Here is a 16,065-nt window from a genome sequence, read left to right on the forward strand (position 1 = left end):
GCATTAAATGAGATATTTACGCCTAAAAACTTAAAAAGGAAGGAAATTCTGACACTTGCTACAAAATGGATGAAATTTAAAGACCTGTTAAGTGAAACAAGCCAGCACAAAAGGACAAATACATGAATCCACTTATATGAGGTAACTAGAGTAGTCAAATTCGTAGAGACAGAATAATGATCGTCAGAAGAGGCAGAAATGGCGAGTTATTATTTAATGGGTGTGGACTTTCAGTTTTGCAAGATGAAGAGAGTTCTGGTGGGGGATGGTGGTGATGGTTGCACAGCAGTGAGAAGATATCTAATGCCATTGGACTACACACTTAAAAATGATAAAGGTGGTACATTTTACATATTTTACCACATTCTTTAAAATTTTAATAATTGTAAAAAGAGTTAATAGTAACACTGTAGTAATAGCAAAAAATATTAGAAACAACTCAATTGTCCATAAACATTAAATAAAGTGTAGAGTACTTACACAATGGAATGTCCTACACAGTGTAAATGAATAAGCTACAGCTTTGTGAATTAATCTCAAAAAACAATGGAACAACAAACAACAAGAGTATATAACAATATAATTCCATTTAGGCAAAGTTTAAAGGGCAAAAATGAGTTACAGATTTTATAAGACTGTATAAGGCCTGTCTGGAAAAAGTCCAGCCTTTGTTAATGTAACAAGAATGGTTTACCTGACATCAGTGTAACCTGGCAGCCAAGGAGAGTGGACTGGAATGCACAAGTGTGAACAATGATGACTTCACTGTACTAGTCAGTGGAGGCAGTAGTCACCTTGTGCAGAGTTTCTTGGTGAAACATCAGCTCACTCAGGTCACTCAGACTCTGTCCAGCCCAGATTTGGTGCCCTGCGACTTCTGACTTTTCCCAAAACTAAGATCACTTTTGAAAGGGAAGAGATTTCAGAGCATCTATGAGATTGAGGAAAATAACTACAGGGCTGCTGATGGCAATTGGGAGAACTGTGTGAGGTCCCAAGGTACCTACTTTGAGGCATCATTGTCATATGGTACAATGTTTCTTACATCTTGTATTTTCTTCAATTTTTTATGTTACCTGTTTGCATACCTTCTGGACAGACCTCGTGTATATATGGGTAACAAAACTAAAATAAAGTAAGAAAATGAGTAATAAAATATATGGTAGTGGATACGTCTTGGGAATGTGGAACAGGATGCCATCCGGCGGGGTCACATGGAGGCCTGCAATAGTACTACACCTTATTCCTTACATTGGGATTCATGGGTTTCATTTTTTCTTTGAACTACATATTTATATTTTATACTCTCTTCTGTATATATGTTGTGTTTTTCAATTTTTAAAAAAAAAATAGTTTTAAAATGGTATTTTTTTTTTCAGTGTTTTTGCAGCAATTTTTGCTATAAAGCATCTAAGTATTTTGAAGCACAAATTCCTAAATCTCCAGTATGGGTTCGAGAAGAAGAAAGGTAATTTAATCATATGTTTGTTCATATATTCTAAAAATTTCTGCTTTTTGAGATACGCAGAGAATAATAGGTCTAGTCTTTTTTGGAACATTACCTCTGTATATATTTTAATTGTGGGGAAATGGTTATATTTTAAGCAAAGCTATTAAGGATTTTATACCTAAAATCAAGATATTAATACTTATAGATGTTACTTGTTTGCTGTTTTAGCTTTAATTACAAAACCTGAACTTTGCTTCCTGTTGGAGCAGTTATTTCTTTTTTTTTAATATATTTAATTGGTTTTATTCAGTGATTCATGAATTAAGCATCATCCCATCTAGTGAATAGAAAAGTGCTCTCAGCCAGTTATTTCTTTTAATATTTCTATTTATTTAATAGTCCTGGAGTGTGAATGTTACATTTTCTCAGAAGATTCTGGATCTTGGGCTCCAACTCAACTCACTTTGTTGTTAGGAAACTATGTACTAAGATTAAAAAGTTTAGATTACTAATTTGTTCAATCTTTATTAAAAATCAGTACAATATTTTATCATTTAAAGAATCCTAATTGAGTCACTTTTAGCAAAATAAAAGTTTATGGACGTTCCTGGGATTTTGCCTTGGGAAAATATTTTAACTTTTACAGCATTTTAGTAGTTGCCAAATTTGAGAGAAAATTTATTATTGCGGAGCAAATAGCCTAATCTTGTAAAAACAGTAACAAAAATTACTGTTATTTAATTAAACTATATTGTCTAGAAATTCCAAACAAAGGCTTAAATTAATGAGGTAATGTACCAAATAATTCATGTTGGTAAAGAATATTATAACAACACAAGGCAATGTTATTTGTAATAAAATAGGATCTGTGCTAAATAAAGTCAGTGATACAAATGTACTGAGATACAAGCTGATGAAAGATCTTTGCCTATAAAACAAAACTCTCAGTCTTATCTGATGCAAAGTGTAATATACTTCTGTATATTCAACTAGCATTAATTGTACTGATGACAGTATCTTTGTTGGCAGACACCTTTGCCTGATGATTTATTCCTGTGTGGTTTAGAATATGTAAAACATATATGGCCTTTGTTATTTGAATTAAATGTAAGGGAGACTAAATTATCCATATCTCCTATTTAACTTTCTTGTTTGGAGGATAAAAGAGTGTAGCATTGTCCAAATTGACTGGGAATCTGCGAGCACCTTTTAAACTTTTACTCTTTTTCTCCTTTTCTTAGTATTTCTTTCACCACAGCCGCCTCTTGTCTCAGCCATATGTCAGCAACATACTCCATTTCGCACTGTGTTAAAACCGGTACTTGACATTATCCTTAACTTTGCTTCCAAAGATATCTTCTCTACTTCTTAAATTTAGCCCTTTTCTTTAGCCAGTAATCATATCTGCTTCAACTGCTTCAAAACCATTTACCAAACCACCTTTCCCATCATCTCTGTGTTCTTCAAATAGTTATTGTTACTTTTAGCTAATTTAGAATAGTTCTTCCCTCTGACTTTTTTCTAAAATCTTACCATCTTATGTTCATAATGCCCACTTTTTCCTAAAATATGAAGCCCTGTCACTTTATATTTGTCGGTCTTGAAATTCTACCTTATATGTATGTCCTTCCCTAGCTAACTAAAAAAGAAAGATGAAAATGGCCTTCGTTTCCCTAATGTAAGCCAATCCATTGAGTCTACATTCAAAATGTGTAGTATGTGCTTAATACCTGGGAATTTACACACATGTGTGAAGGCCAGTTCGTGAGTTTAAATCTCATTGGGATTGCAAAACAAATGCACGAGTGAAACAAATTTGTACCTATTTTAATGGGAGCCTGTTATGTAAGTAATGAGAATAAACATTGCACAATGAGAAACTATAAGCAGATACGAGAAAATAAACTTAGTTCGGGTTTTGGAAGTAGGTAGTGAGGACATTAGCCTGCTTGAAATAAAAAGTATGTTTTAGGAAAAATAGAAGATAATGATATATAACAAGGGACTAAACTAAGTTTAGTACATCGTCAAGTACTGGGGAGCCATCAAATGTTTTTAAACGAATTTAATCTGGCATTGCTGTACATGAACTGAAGAAAGCATCATAATTAAAGAGCCGAAAGAGTCCTTAGAGATCATTTAATCCAACTTCTATCAAACAGGCTCAGAAAGAGTAAGAGTATTTCTTAAGCAATTGACAGATTCTGAACAAGGCTAGGATTCTTTACTAATATTCTACTTGATTGGACATACCCATGAATAATCAATAATAGACAGTTGTCACATTGTACATAGTATACGAGGAGGGACCTGGAATTTATTTATAAAAAAGTGTGTATTCTTACATATTTAAACTTCAGTCACTTTTAAAGTACTCTCCATTTGATGCAGTGCATCTGTTGAGATGTTTTCTTCCACTGCTCAAAACAGTTTTTGAATACGACGATTTTTATCCCTTTATTGCTTCTGCTTGTTTTTTATCTCGCCTCTTTCACATTGGCAAAAAAATTCTCTTTGAGGACTTTTTTCATCTGGGAAAACAAAAAAAGAAAAAGTAACTTGGGGTGAGATCAGGTGGATACGGAGGGTGGGGCATGGGGGTCATGCCATTTTTTGATCAAAAACTGCTGAACACTCAGCGGTAGTGTGTGTAGATGCACTTGTAAATTACCCATCATGAAATGGGCAAACGTGTTCAAGAGTCTTCAAAAAAAAAAATCCATTGAAGCCAAATGCAGCATCTTACCCCAATGCCAGCTGGTACACTGATATTGATGGGTTCCCAGAACACTCATCTAGGAAGGGAAGCACGTACTACAAGGGACTCACTCTCCAGAAGATAATTCCAGTTTTTTGGGTTCCCCCCTTGTAACTGTAGCTCTTATTTATGTATAATACTTGTCAGTATATAACCATATCAATTTCAGTGTTACCTTAATTTCTAAATTCCATGGGCAAGAACTATGTCAGTTTATTTAATGATTCCACTAGATGTCACTATGTTTTCACAGAGAATGTTTGATAATTTTATGTGTGCTAATGATCAGAATTCTAGAATTCAGTATTTTAAAGTTTGTCTAGTTATCACACATATAATAAACCTAACAGAAATATGATATGTTTTAAAAAGTCTGTTCAAATATGATACGGGGTATATAACATTCAGAACCTATTTTCTTTTAAAATGGGGAAAAAGGACATCTCTCCAATGGTGGCCTTAAGTATTTAATACAGAGGTGTTTTTATTAGTTTAAAAAATGAGTCATAATAAATAAATCACATCATCATAGTAATTTTAATGGTAGTTATCTTATTACTAATATTTTATTAATTATTGAATACTTATTTAACAATCAAAATTTTTAAATAATACATTTTAAAATGTACTCAAAGACTTAATATTTTATTACAATGACTTCTAAAATTTTTGACTATAATAAATGCATGTTACAGTATGATTCATCACATATAACAAAATTTTTATGAAGCAATATTTATCCTCACTATATGAAAAGCCTCTGATATTTTGTACTTTATTGTTGCTTTTATAAAATGCTGGTAGCAAGCCACTGAATTCTTTGTGCTGATCAGCAGTTTTAAGAGCACTGCTTTGTTGGAGCTAGCTTAGGTTTTTGTTTTACTGTAGGAAAGTCTGTTATCAGCACTAAGCCTCAGTTTCCTCATTTATAAAGTAGAAGTTGCATTTAAGGTCTTAGTTTCCTTTAGTTCTAATGTTTTACAGTTCTTCATCAGTCGGCCACTATAGTGAAAGTTTAATAGATAAGGAAACATCTTATTTATAAAAATAAAAATTAAAATTATCAACAAGAGACAGTATAAGGGAAACTTAAACTATTTTGTCTTCATGGGGAAGTCTGTCTCATTTAAGAATTTAAACTAAAAGTTACTGATTTAAATGATTTTAACTCTTCAGTCTGTAAAAATGAAGACTGATGAAGCATTGGATCAAAGTTTATAAATTATGAAGAAAAACCAGGAATGCTTTATACTATGTCCAGTACAACCTGAAGTTGACATCTGCAGGAACGCATGATCTTACACACCATTTGGAAATAGAATACTGAATTTGACACAATTTGGTCTTTCTTACATTACTGTGAAAGCAAATATAAACTTATTCACCAGATTCTAAAATACTAAAGCCTATATTGTCTCTTCAAATGTCTACAATTGTTTTATACCATAGTAAGCTATCTTATTGATAAAAATGTAAAGTATATTTAAGAAACATTTAGACAAACTTACGAATTCTAGCTCCATATTTCTGTCAAGGCTTTGGAGTCATAAGGGCCCTAGAGGTTTTCTAGGCCCTCATTTTTATTATTAAGGTATGAAAAAAATACCTGGAGTATATCCTTAATGTCATGGAGAACAGTAGTGCTTCTCACAAAATGTCTCCTCATGCCCTATCAGAGACAGAAGATTGACCTAGATGGCCTGGGTCACGATGCAGTATGATGCTTCTCATGTTGTGAGTTAAAAATTTTTTACCACTTGGTGGCCAGAAACAGACCACATACAGTTTTGTTCCTCTGAGACAGTGTGCTCATTTAGGTAGTCATGTAGTTGCATTTATAAATTTTGTTCGGTTGACTGTAGGCTGACAGGTCTTTGAAGGAGGGAAGTTTCTTGAATTGTAACCTAAAAAATCAGGAGTTAAAACTAAGAAGGATGAATGTTGAAATCAAATTATGATTTAAAAGATCAAATGGGGTGAATGGTTATTAGTGCTGACAGAGCTAAAAGCGCCATCATGTGGCTCAGAATAGGGGATTTTCACACACACTTCTTGGCAATAAACATAGTGTAATCTCAGAGGTGCGGAAGCCAAAAACCTCTGCAGAACTTCTATAACCTCTTCCTGAACAGCCAACTCTGTTGCTTGTTATACAGAATAAAAACTTTCTAAAACAGGTTTGAGCATGTCTCAAATTATATTTGAAAAATTCCCACAACAAATGGCAATTGTAGCCTGCTGCTTCTGTTGGTTTTTATATAGTATACATATTGTAAGTGATTAACAGACGTACATACATACATACAAAATGTTTTTTGGTATGTTATTTCTAATTTTAGATTTACTTTGCTAAGTTTACAATTATCTAATTTATACTTCAGTGAAAGTAATATGAAAACATTTATGAAGAACAAGCTTGAAGATATTCTTTCACATGATTATTTATTTTTGTTTTTTAACTTGATCTTATCTCAAGTAGAGAATCATCTCCAGGGCAACATAAGTTTTGAAAGAATTAGATGATACTTAGAAGAGAAATGACACTTTGAATGAACAAATGGCTTTTGAATTTCATCTAAGAAATGATAGAAAAGAAAGAGCAACTTGGTACCTCATTTTTAAAATGGCTAATAGCAAAAACAAATTGAAGTTTTATACTGAACGTTTTATCCAAGACCTAATTAAATTTAAATGTATTTTAGTGTTAGGCACCATTTCCATTTTATAGACTGGGAATCAGGGAGTATATTAAGGTCACTCATAAAAATATCTAGAAACAATGTTTAGTGTAGGTTTTTGTCTGTTTACCTGTAGTCAGAAAAATGAAACAAAGGCGAGAAGAATAGTAACTTGTAAACTCTGTTGAGTTCTTTGAGATGGGTTAAGCAAAGGTGGTATCCTCACCACTTTCCTGGGTCTTTTCTGACTTTGATTAGAGGTGGCATGCTGTGTAAAGAGCTTAGACTTTGAGACACCTAAATTCAAATCCTAGATTTACCACTTGTTAGCTGTATTGACCTTAGGTAGTCAGTTAGGCTCTCAAAACTTCAATTTCTTCCTCTATAAAAAGTTATGTAAGTTATGTAAGGATTAAATGAAATTATATACAAAACTATCTAGCAGAAAGTGTAGGAAGATAAAAAATGTTCTAAAGATGGATATTGGGTATAGTTGCTGAACAGTATGAATATGCTTAATGCCACTGAACTGTATACTTAAAATGGATTAAAATGGTAAATTTTGTTATGTATTTTATCACAATTGAAAAAAATCCACCTACCATGCAGTGGGCACTTTATATAATCTGACTTTCCCGTTGCCTTCTTTAGAGATTGAATTTTCTTTTAACTCAGTATTTTTCTCAAAAAAATAGCAAATTGTATAGCTGGAGATTTCTCAAACTATCTTAAATTGTATGCATGATTTAAAATAATATTTACATTTTGATTACCCTTTGATTTTGGTGTACTTGAACCTCATTCTTTTTGGAACTATTAGCCTCCAAGATCTTGAAATAAGAGCTTTCCGTGTCTGACCACAACCTCTATCTCATCTACAGCTGTCACTCCTGAGTGTGCTTTGTGACCTCATTTTGACCTCCTGTCTGTGCTTAGCTCTGTTCTTGTAAGTTGACAGACCCCCATTAAATTTATTTCCTTGAGTTATATTGTCATCAGTTATAGTTTTGTTCTCTAAAATAATCCCAGATTCTTTCTCCCATAACCTTCTACCATGTCCATGTTTGCATGTCATCCTTTTCTTCTCTGCCCAGGTTGTTGAACATTATTGGGTAAAGTTCTCAGATAAGACCCTTAGCACTTTAGACAAGCTGTCTTATTTAATTCAGTCCTTACAACATCTCTGGGGAAGTATTTTTACCCATTTTATTGATGGTGGAACTGAGGCTCAGAAAAGTTTAGTGACTCACCCTAAAAGTTTAGTCACACACACACATATGCACACATGCACACACACGTGCACACTAATTATTTACCTCATGTGTATCGATTTTGGGTTTAAACCTAGATTTGTCTTTCCAAAACCTGCTCTTTTTGCATTCCTTTGGCCCTGTTTCTGCTTCATTCTGTCTCCTCTCAACAGTGTGCTCATGTGGGTTTTTCTTTTTTTTTTACTGACTCTGATACATTCAGAACTCTTTTATTCTCCTTAAATTTTGAACTTAACCCCCAACCCCTAATACATAATTTAACTTACTACCTAACTGAAATGATTGAGGGCAGAATCTGCTTCAACATTATTTTTTCTTATATGCTCTGTCATTTCTTTGCCTCCTCATTGCTACTATAAAATCCTCCATGTTAGTGATTCTGCTCTCTCACCAAGGCTGTGCTTTATGATTTATTCTTATTTTCTTCCCCTTCATGCTCTTTTTATATTGATTCTTTTTCCTCTACTTTAAAAAGGAAAAAAATCCTGAAAAACACCCATTAATTTAGCAGTCCTGTAGTAATTGGTGATGTTATCAAGAGTTGTTTCAGTAGAGTAATGCCTACAGATTCCAGGAGACAGAGGATTGATGGCTGGATAGAAGATAAGGAATTGAAAGTGATGAGTGCAGACTTCTTCAAAGAGTGCTTACAATGAAAGGGGACAGGGCTGTGTGATTGAGGGGCAGAATTTAAAAGATATGATACATTTACTAAAAGGAAAACATTCAGAAGGAAAGAGAAAAAGGGACAGGTTTGTGGAGTAAAACATCAAAGTAAAACCATAGGATTAGCCTCAAATGCCTTTCCATACAAACTATATTTATCCTTATAGACCCAGCTGAATCTGAAGCTTCTCTGAATTTACTGGCTTAGCAAGAAGTGTTTCAGAGTTCTCTGATTTCCTGTGGCAACTTGAACATCTCTTCTGGTACTTACCGAATACTCTCTTGAATTATGTCATGCAACAGTTTAGTTCTTATGAGCCATGCCGTGAGGATTTCATTCTTGGCTTTACCACTTACAAGCTGTGTTACTTTCAACAAAGTACTTATTCTTTTGGTACTAAGCCTTTTTATCTGTATCCCGGGGATGATAGTAATAGGTACATGACTCTTACAAGCATTAACATTTGTAAAGCGCTTAGAACATGCATATTCATTCCACTAAATTGTAAGGTCCTTAAGAATAGGAACCTATACTTTGTATTAGTTACCATACCCAGCCTAGTCCATACATATAGCGGTTCATGGAATTTGTTGAATGATGGAATATACTCTGTCTTTGCAGATTAGCCATTTAGTGTAAGAATCCAATTGAGAATCACTGTGTCTACCCTACAGCGATACTCAAACCCCAGTGTAAGACCAAATGCCAGACAGCTGCATGGTACTGAACCTATGTAATTTTAGGCAGGAAGACTTGGGCCAGGAAATGGGATAGGAAAAGTGAGAGAACTATAAGTGAAAGTGGGAGAAAGTAATCAGTAGGTGATGAAACACTCTATTGTAAACATTAGCATATTTTTGGGGCCACCCAAGCAGTGTCATTTGTTTTCTTTGAGCAGCAGCAAACCATTGGAGCTTCTGTGACTACAGTTTTAGTGAGTGGGAGGAAGTAGAGTAAACAGAATAATTTGGATGATTGGGAAATGATATGCTTCAATTGGCTGAGGGAAAGAAAAAATAGATTACGTTTTTATTCTCAGGCACCTCACTGCCATTGCCTTATTTTGCCTTTTCCTTCTATATTTTTTTATTATCTGTCTTAGGAAGTTCCTGAACTGAAAGGGAATCTCTAGAGCAGGGATGGCAAATACTGGTTTCATCTTGTATGCCTCCTGGTGCGTGGTACTGAAAAGGAGTGTAGTGGAAAAGAATGGCTTGGTCATTTAGCAGTGTCTCCATAACTCAAAGGATCCCTGAGAAACCTACCTGTTCTCTGCAGGGCCTCCTGTGCTGGAGACTGAATAAAAGACGAATAGGTTATCTAGGTAATAATTATATGATTGATGGTGTGATACTTACTTATATATAAAGATATTTGTAACTCTGACATTTTTCATTGGCAGTCTTTAAATGTCATAACTCAAATGACTTCTGGTTCTATCAGTCCATTTACCTTGACTTTTTTTTAATTGAAAGTTTTTTGTAATATGGCCTTCGTTGCAGCCCTCTTTTGCCCTTTAAATGGAATTTATGCTCAGTGCCTTAGCTTCTCTGTAATACACACATACTTCCTTAAATTTACCTTTTCTTCTATTAATTGACTTTTTAGAGCAATTTTTGGTTCACAGCAAAATGGAGAAGGTACAGAGATTTTCCAAAGGTCCCCTGCACCCACATAAATCATAGCCTGCCCCAATAGCAACATCCCCTCCCAAGTGGTGCATGTATTACATTTGATGAGCCTACATCAATATGTTATTATCACCCAAAGTCCATGGTTTACATTAGGGTTCACTATGGGTTTGGACAAATGTATAATGACTTGTGTCTACCATTTGGAGTATCATGCCCTAAAAATCCTCTGTGCTCAACCTATTCTTCTCTCTCTACCCTGCTCCCTATCCCACATAACTCCTGATATTTTTAGTCTTAGTTTTACCTTTTCCAGGATGTTATATAGTTGAAATTATTAACAGTAGATAGCCTTTCAGACCACCTTCTTTTACTTAATAATATGCATTTAAGTTTCTTCCATGTCTTTTCATAGCTTGATGGCTTATTTCTTTTAGTGCTGAATAATATTCCATTGTGTGGATGTACCGCAGTTTATTTATCCATTCACCTACTGAAGGGCATCTAGTTGCTTCCAAATATTGGCAGTTATGAATAGAGCTGCTATAAATATCTATATATAGGTTTTTGTGTGGACATAGGTTTTCAGCTCCTTTGGATAAATACCAAGGTGCATAATTTGTGGATTTTATGGTAAGAGTATGTTTAGTGTTGTCAGAAGTCACCAAACTGTCTTCCAAAGTGGCCGTACCATTTTGCGCATTTCCACCAGGAGTTCATCCTCATATCCTCATCAGCATTGGATGTCAGTGTTCTAGATTTTGGCTATTTTAATAGGTATGTAATGGTATTTCATTTTTATTTTAATTTGCATTTCTCTGATGATATTTGAGGTGAAGCATCTCTTCATATGTTTATTTGCCATATGTATATCTTCTTTGGTGAGGTGTCTGTTAAGGTCTTTGGTGCATGTCTAAATCTCTTCAGGCTGCTGTAACAAAATAGTACAGACTGAGTGACTTACAAACAACAAGAATTTCTTCTCATTGTTACAGATACTGGAAGTCTGAGATTAGGATGTCAGTATGGTTGGGTAAGGACCCTCTTCTGGATTGTAGACTTCTAGTTACATCCTCACATGGTAGAATGAGAAGGGCTCTTTCTAGTGTTTCTTATGAAAGCATTAATCCCATTGATGGGCGTTGCCAGCATGACCTAATTACCTCCCAAGTGCCCACCTTTTCATGCCATCACATTGTGCGTTAGGATTTAACATATTAATGGGGGGGGAACAAAAACATATGGACCCTTGGATCAAATTCAGTATAGTGAATTTGAGCTATTCTAAGAGGTGTATTGTGTTGTCTTACTGTTTTAATTTGCATTTTCCTGATAACATGATGTAGAACAACTTTACATATGCTTATTTGCCATCTGTATATCTTTTTTTTTTTCTTTTTTATGTATCTTCTTTGGTGAAGTGTCTGTTAAGATCTTCAGTCCTTTTTTTTTTTTGTAATCCTCACCCAAGGATATGTTTATTTGTTTTAGAGAGAAAGGAAAGTGGGGAGGGAGGGAGCAAGGGAGGAAGGGAGAAACATCAATCAGTTGTCTCCTGTACCCACCCCGACTTGATTGAACCTGCAGCCTAGCTGTGTGCCCTGAGCAGGAATTGAACTGGCCACCTTTTTGGTGTATAGGACAGTACTCCAACCAACTGAGCCACCTGGCCAGGGCCTTTGGTCCAGTTTTGAACTGAGTTGTTTATTTTCTTACTATGCTTTAAGAGTTCTTTCCTTTTTTGGATAACAGTTCTATATCAGGTATGTCTTTTGCAATTATTTTTCTCCTAATCTGTCACTTGTCTTTTTATTTTCTTGACAGTATCTTTTGCAGAGCATAAATTTTTAATTTTAATGGCCTGGCTTATCAATTCTTTCTTTCATGGATCGTGCTTTTGGTGTCATATCTAAAAAGTCTTTGAGATTTACTCCTACGTTATCTTCTAGTAGCTTTATACTTTTGCATTTTACATTTAGGTCAACGATCTATTTTGAGGTTGGTAGATTGGTTATTTGTTGTTTTTTTGTGTGTGTGAAGGGTGTAAGGTCTGTGTCCAGATTCATTTTTTTGCATGTGGACATTCAGTTGTTCCAGCACTACTTTTTGAAAAGGCTGTCTTTTTTCCATTGTATTGCCTCTTTTCCTTTGTTAGAGATCAGTTGACTATGTTCATGTAGTTCTATTTCTAGGACTTTCTATTCTGTTCTAATTATCTATGTGTTATTTCTCCAATACCATTCTGTCTTGAAGTACTATAGTTTTATATTAATAGTAAGTCTTAAAGTAAGGTAATGTTAGTTCTCCAACTTTGTTCTCCTTCAGTAGTGTGTTAACTAATGTGGGTATTTGCCTCTCTGTAAAAACTTTAGAATCAATTTGTTGACATTCGCAAAACAACTTCCTGGGATTATGGTTGGATTGCATTGAATCTGTAGATCAAGTTGAGATGAACTAACATCTTGACAATACTGTCTTCCTATCTATGAATGCAGAATATCATTCCATTTAGTTCTTTGTATACTTACTTTCATTTAATCCATTTTATAGTCTCTAAAAGGCATGTTTTCTGAGTCACTTCAGAAGTATTTTACAGTTTTCTTGTCCTCTTGGACTCACCTGCTATTATATTGGCTCCTTTTTTATATCTATGTTTCTAAGAGCTTTTCCTCCCTCTTTTTAGTATTATAATTCCCAGCCAAATGTTTTTTTCTGGTATTGTATAACAAAATTATCCCTAGAGTTAAATTAAACCACCTCTCTACATAGTTCACATCCATGCTACAATACAACTGCCTTCTCAGAAATTAGAGCGAAAAGCCTTACTAACTATATAAAGGAAATACAGAAGTTTGTATAGTATCTGCTCTCAAGGTGCTTGTGTTCTATTTAAGAAATCAGAATTAAACATGAAAAGTAAGACATTTAGATAATAAATGCAGTATTAGGTCATAGAGTACATGATTAATATATATTAATTGTACATACTTTGGAATTTAGAGAAAGGAGTGATTTACATTAACAGGTAAGTCAGGGAAAACTTTATTTGCCTCATGGAATTTGAACTTAGTTTTGAAATATGAGTAAGTTTTGGCTAGAGAGAGAGATTAATCCAGCTTTCTTATGGACGAGTTTCATAATATTTTGTCCCTTAATTTTTTTCTTAAAAAATCTTTATATGAACTATATCCTTTTAATTATATCTTCTTTTTTTATTGTTTTTCTGTTACAGTTGTCCCCATTTTTTCCCATTTGCCCTGCTCTGCCCAGCCCACCCCCACTCCCACAGTCAATCCCCGCACCGTTATCCATGTCCATGGGTCATTCATACATGTTCTTTAACTAGGCCCTTCCCCACCTTTCCACCATTATCTCCCTCTCCCCTTCCCTCTGGCTGTCGTCAGTCTCTTCGAGTTTCCATGCCCCCACTTCTATTTTGCTTGTTAGTTTGTTTTCATTAGATTCCTCTTATAAGTGATATCATATGGTATTTGTCTTTCACTGACTGTCGGCGTATTTCGCTTATTATAATATTCTCCGGTTCCATCATGCTGTTGCAAAAGATAGGAGTTCGTTCTTTCTTCTGCATAGTATTCCATTGTATAAATGTACCATAGTTTTTTGATTCACTCATCTACCGATGGGCACTTAGGCTGTTTCCAGCACTTGGCTATTGTAAATAGCGCTGCTATGAACATAGGAGTGCATGAGTTCTTTTGAATTGGTGTTTTGGGATTTTTAGTGTATATTCGCAGCAGTGGAATCACTGGGCCAAAAGGCAGTTCCATTTTTTATTATTTTAGGAAATTCCATAGTGTTTTCCACAGCAGCTTCACCAGTCTACATTCCCACCAACAGTGCACTAGGGTTCCCTTTTCTGCACATCCTTGTCAGTACTTGTTGTTTGTTGATTTGTTTATGATAGCCATTCTCACTGGTGTGAGGTGATATCTCATTGTGGTTTTAATTTGCATCTCTCTGATGGCTAGTGATGTTGAGCACATTTTCATATGTCTATGGGCCTTCTGTATGTCCTCCTTGAAGAAGTGTCTATTTAGGTCCCTTTCCCATTTTCTAATGGGATTGTTTGTCTTACTGGTGTTGAGTCATATGAGTTCTTTACATATTTTGGATATTAAACCCTTATCCGAGGTATCATTGGCAAATATGTTTCCCCATACCATTGGTTCCCTTTTCATTTTGACGATAGTTTCTTTAGCTGTGCAGGAGCTTTTTAATTTGATATAGTCCCATTTGTTTATTTTTTCCTTTATTTCCCTTGCCTAGGAGATACATTGGCAAAAATATTGCTCTGATGGGATATCTGAAATTTTACTGCCTGTGTTTTCTTCTAGGATTTTTATGGTATCACAACTTATATTTAAATCTTTTATCCACTTTGAGTTTATTCTGGTGTATGGTATAAATTAGTGGTCTAGTTGCATTTTTTTTTAATGTACCAGTCTACTTCTCCCAATACCATTTATTGAAGAAACTATTTTTATTCCAATGTATGCTCATGCCCCCTTTGTCATATATTAATTAACCATAGAGACGGGTTTATTTCTGAGCTCTCTCTTCTGTTCCATTAATCTGTGTGTCTATTCTTACGCCAGTACCAGGCTGTTTTGATTACAAGTGGCTTTGTAGTTTAGTTTTATATCAGATATTATGATCCCTCCAACTTTGTTCTTTCTCAAGATTGCTTAGGCTGTTGAGGGCCTTTTGGTTTTGTATAAATTTTTTGAGTATTTGTTCTAGATCAGTGAAATATACAATTGGTTTTTAAATTGTATTTTCTCTCCACTTGATCTGTAAACACTTAATAGTGTTTGGCATATCAGTTACCTTCAATTTTTTATTTCTGTGTTTTTGTCACAGGCATCCTGATTTTCAGCTGCTGCAGGAAGGACAGAGGTATGGTTGAATCAGTGTCACTTACCCTCTCTATATTCATGTTAATAGAAACATTAAGAGTAAACCAGGTGGTATGAGCTCTTGGACTTCCTGTGCTGATGCATTATGTAAGTACCCATTCTAGCCCACACAAAGAAATATTTGCCTTGTACAGCTTTTTCCTTTGTGATGGTAAGATGGTGTGTTTACTCTGTATGATTTATTGTACAGCTGTTTCTACCAAGAAAGTCTAATTAAACCTGTTGAAATATGACACAAATACAGCTTCCATCTGAGATACTATGCTGCTTTGCCAACTACATTGTGCCAATTACACTTGCTGAAAAGTTTTTATAGTCTTTTTTAATAGGATTTCAAAACATTAAGGTATCAATATTTAATTATTTGAAAGGGTGTCTAAAGCATTAATAAAAATTCCAAGTTGTGATTTTTTTTCCTTAAACTCCCCTCATGATGTTGTTTACCTAACCATAATCATCTTTCAGACACTGAAAGATGTTCCTTTTATCTCCCAGAATAAATTTTCTTGGTTATTAGTCACTACCTTAGTTACATGGACTTGAGCATAAGTAAGAGAGATTTATTTATTGATCCTTTAATTTATAGCTGAAAGTAGTATTAAAAAAATATAAAACCTTCAGCTCTGGTGGGTTGGTTAGTTGGTTGGAGCATCATCCCACACGTCATAAGGTT

At 34.5% G+C, this 16,065-nt stretch overlaps 1 protein-coding gene across 1 annotated transcript in view; it reads left to right on the top strand.

The window, feature by feature from the left end:
- Positions 1–16,065, top strand: part of RPAP2 (RNA polymerase II associated protein 2) — a 96,302-nt gene that overhangs the window by 13,163 nt on the left and 67,074 nt on the right. The window contains exons 6-7 of the mRNA XM_054592129.1: positions 1,380–1,468; positions 15,337–15,372. Of these exons, the coding sequence (XP_054448104.1) occupies positions 1,380–1,468; positions 15,337–15,372 (125 nt within the window). The remainder of the gene's footprint in view (positions 1–1,379; positions 1,469–15,336; positions 15,373–16,065) is intronic.

The sequence above is a fragment of the Pteronotus mesoamericanus genome, unplaced genomic scaffold (assembly GCF_021234165.1).
Source record: "Pteronotus mesoamericanus isolate MK-2021 breed Mesoamerican mustached bat unplaced genomic scaffold, CSHL_Meso_final scaffold_31, whole genome shotgun sequence".
Taxonomy (NCBI): domain Eukaryota; kingdom Metazoa; phylum Chordata; class Mammalia; order Chiroptera; family Mormoopidae; genus Pteronotus; species Pteronotus mesoamericanus.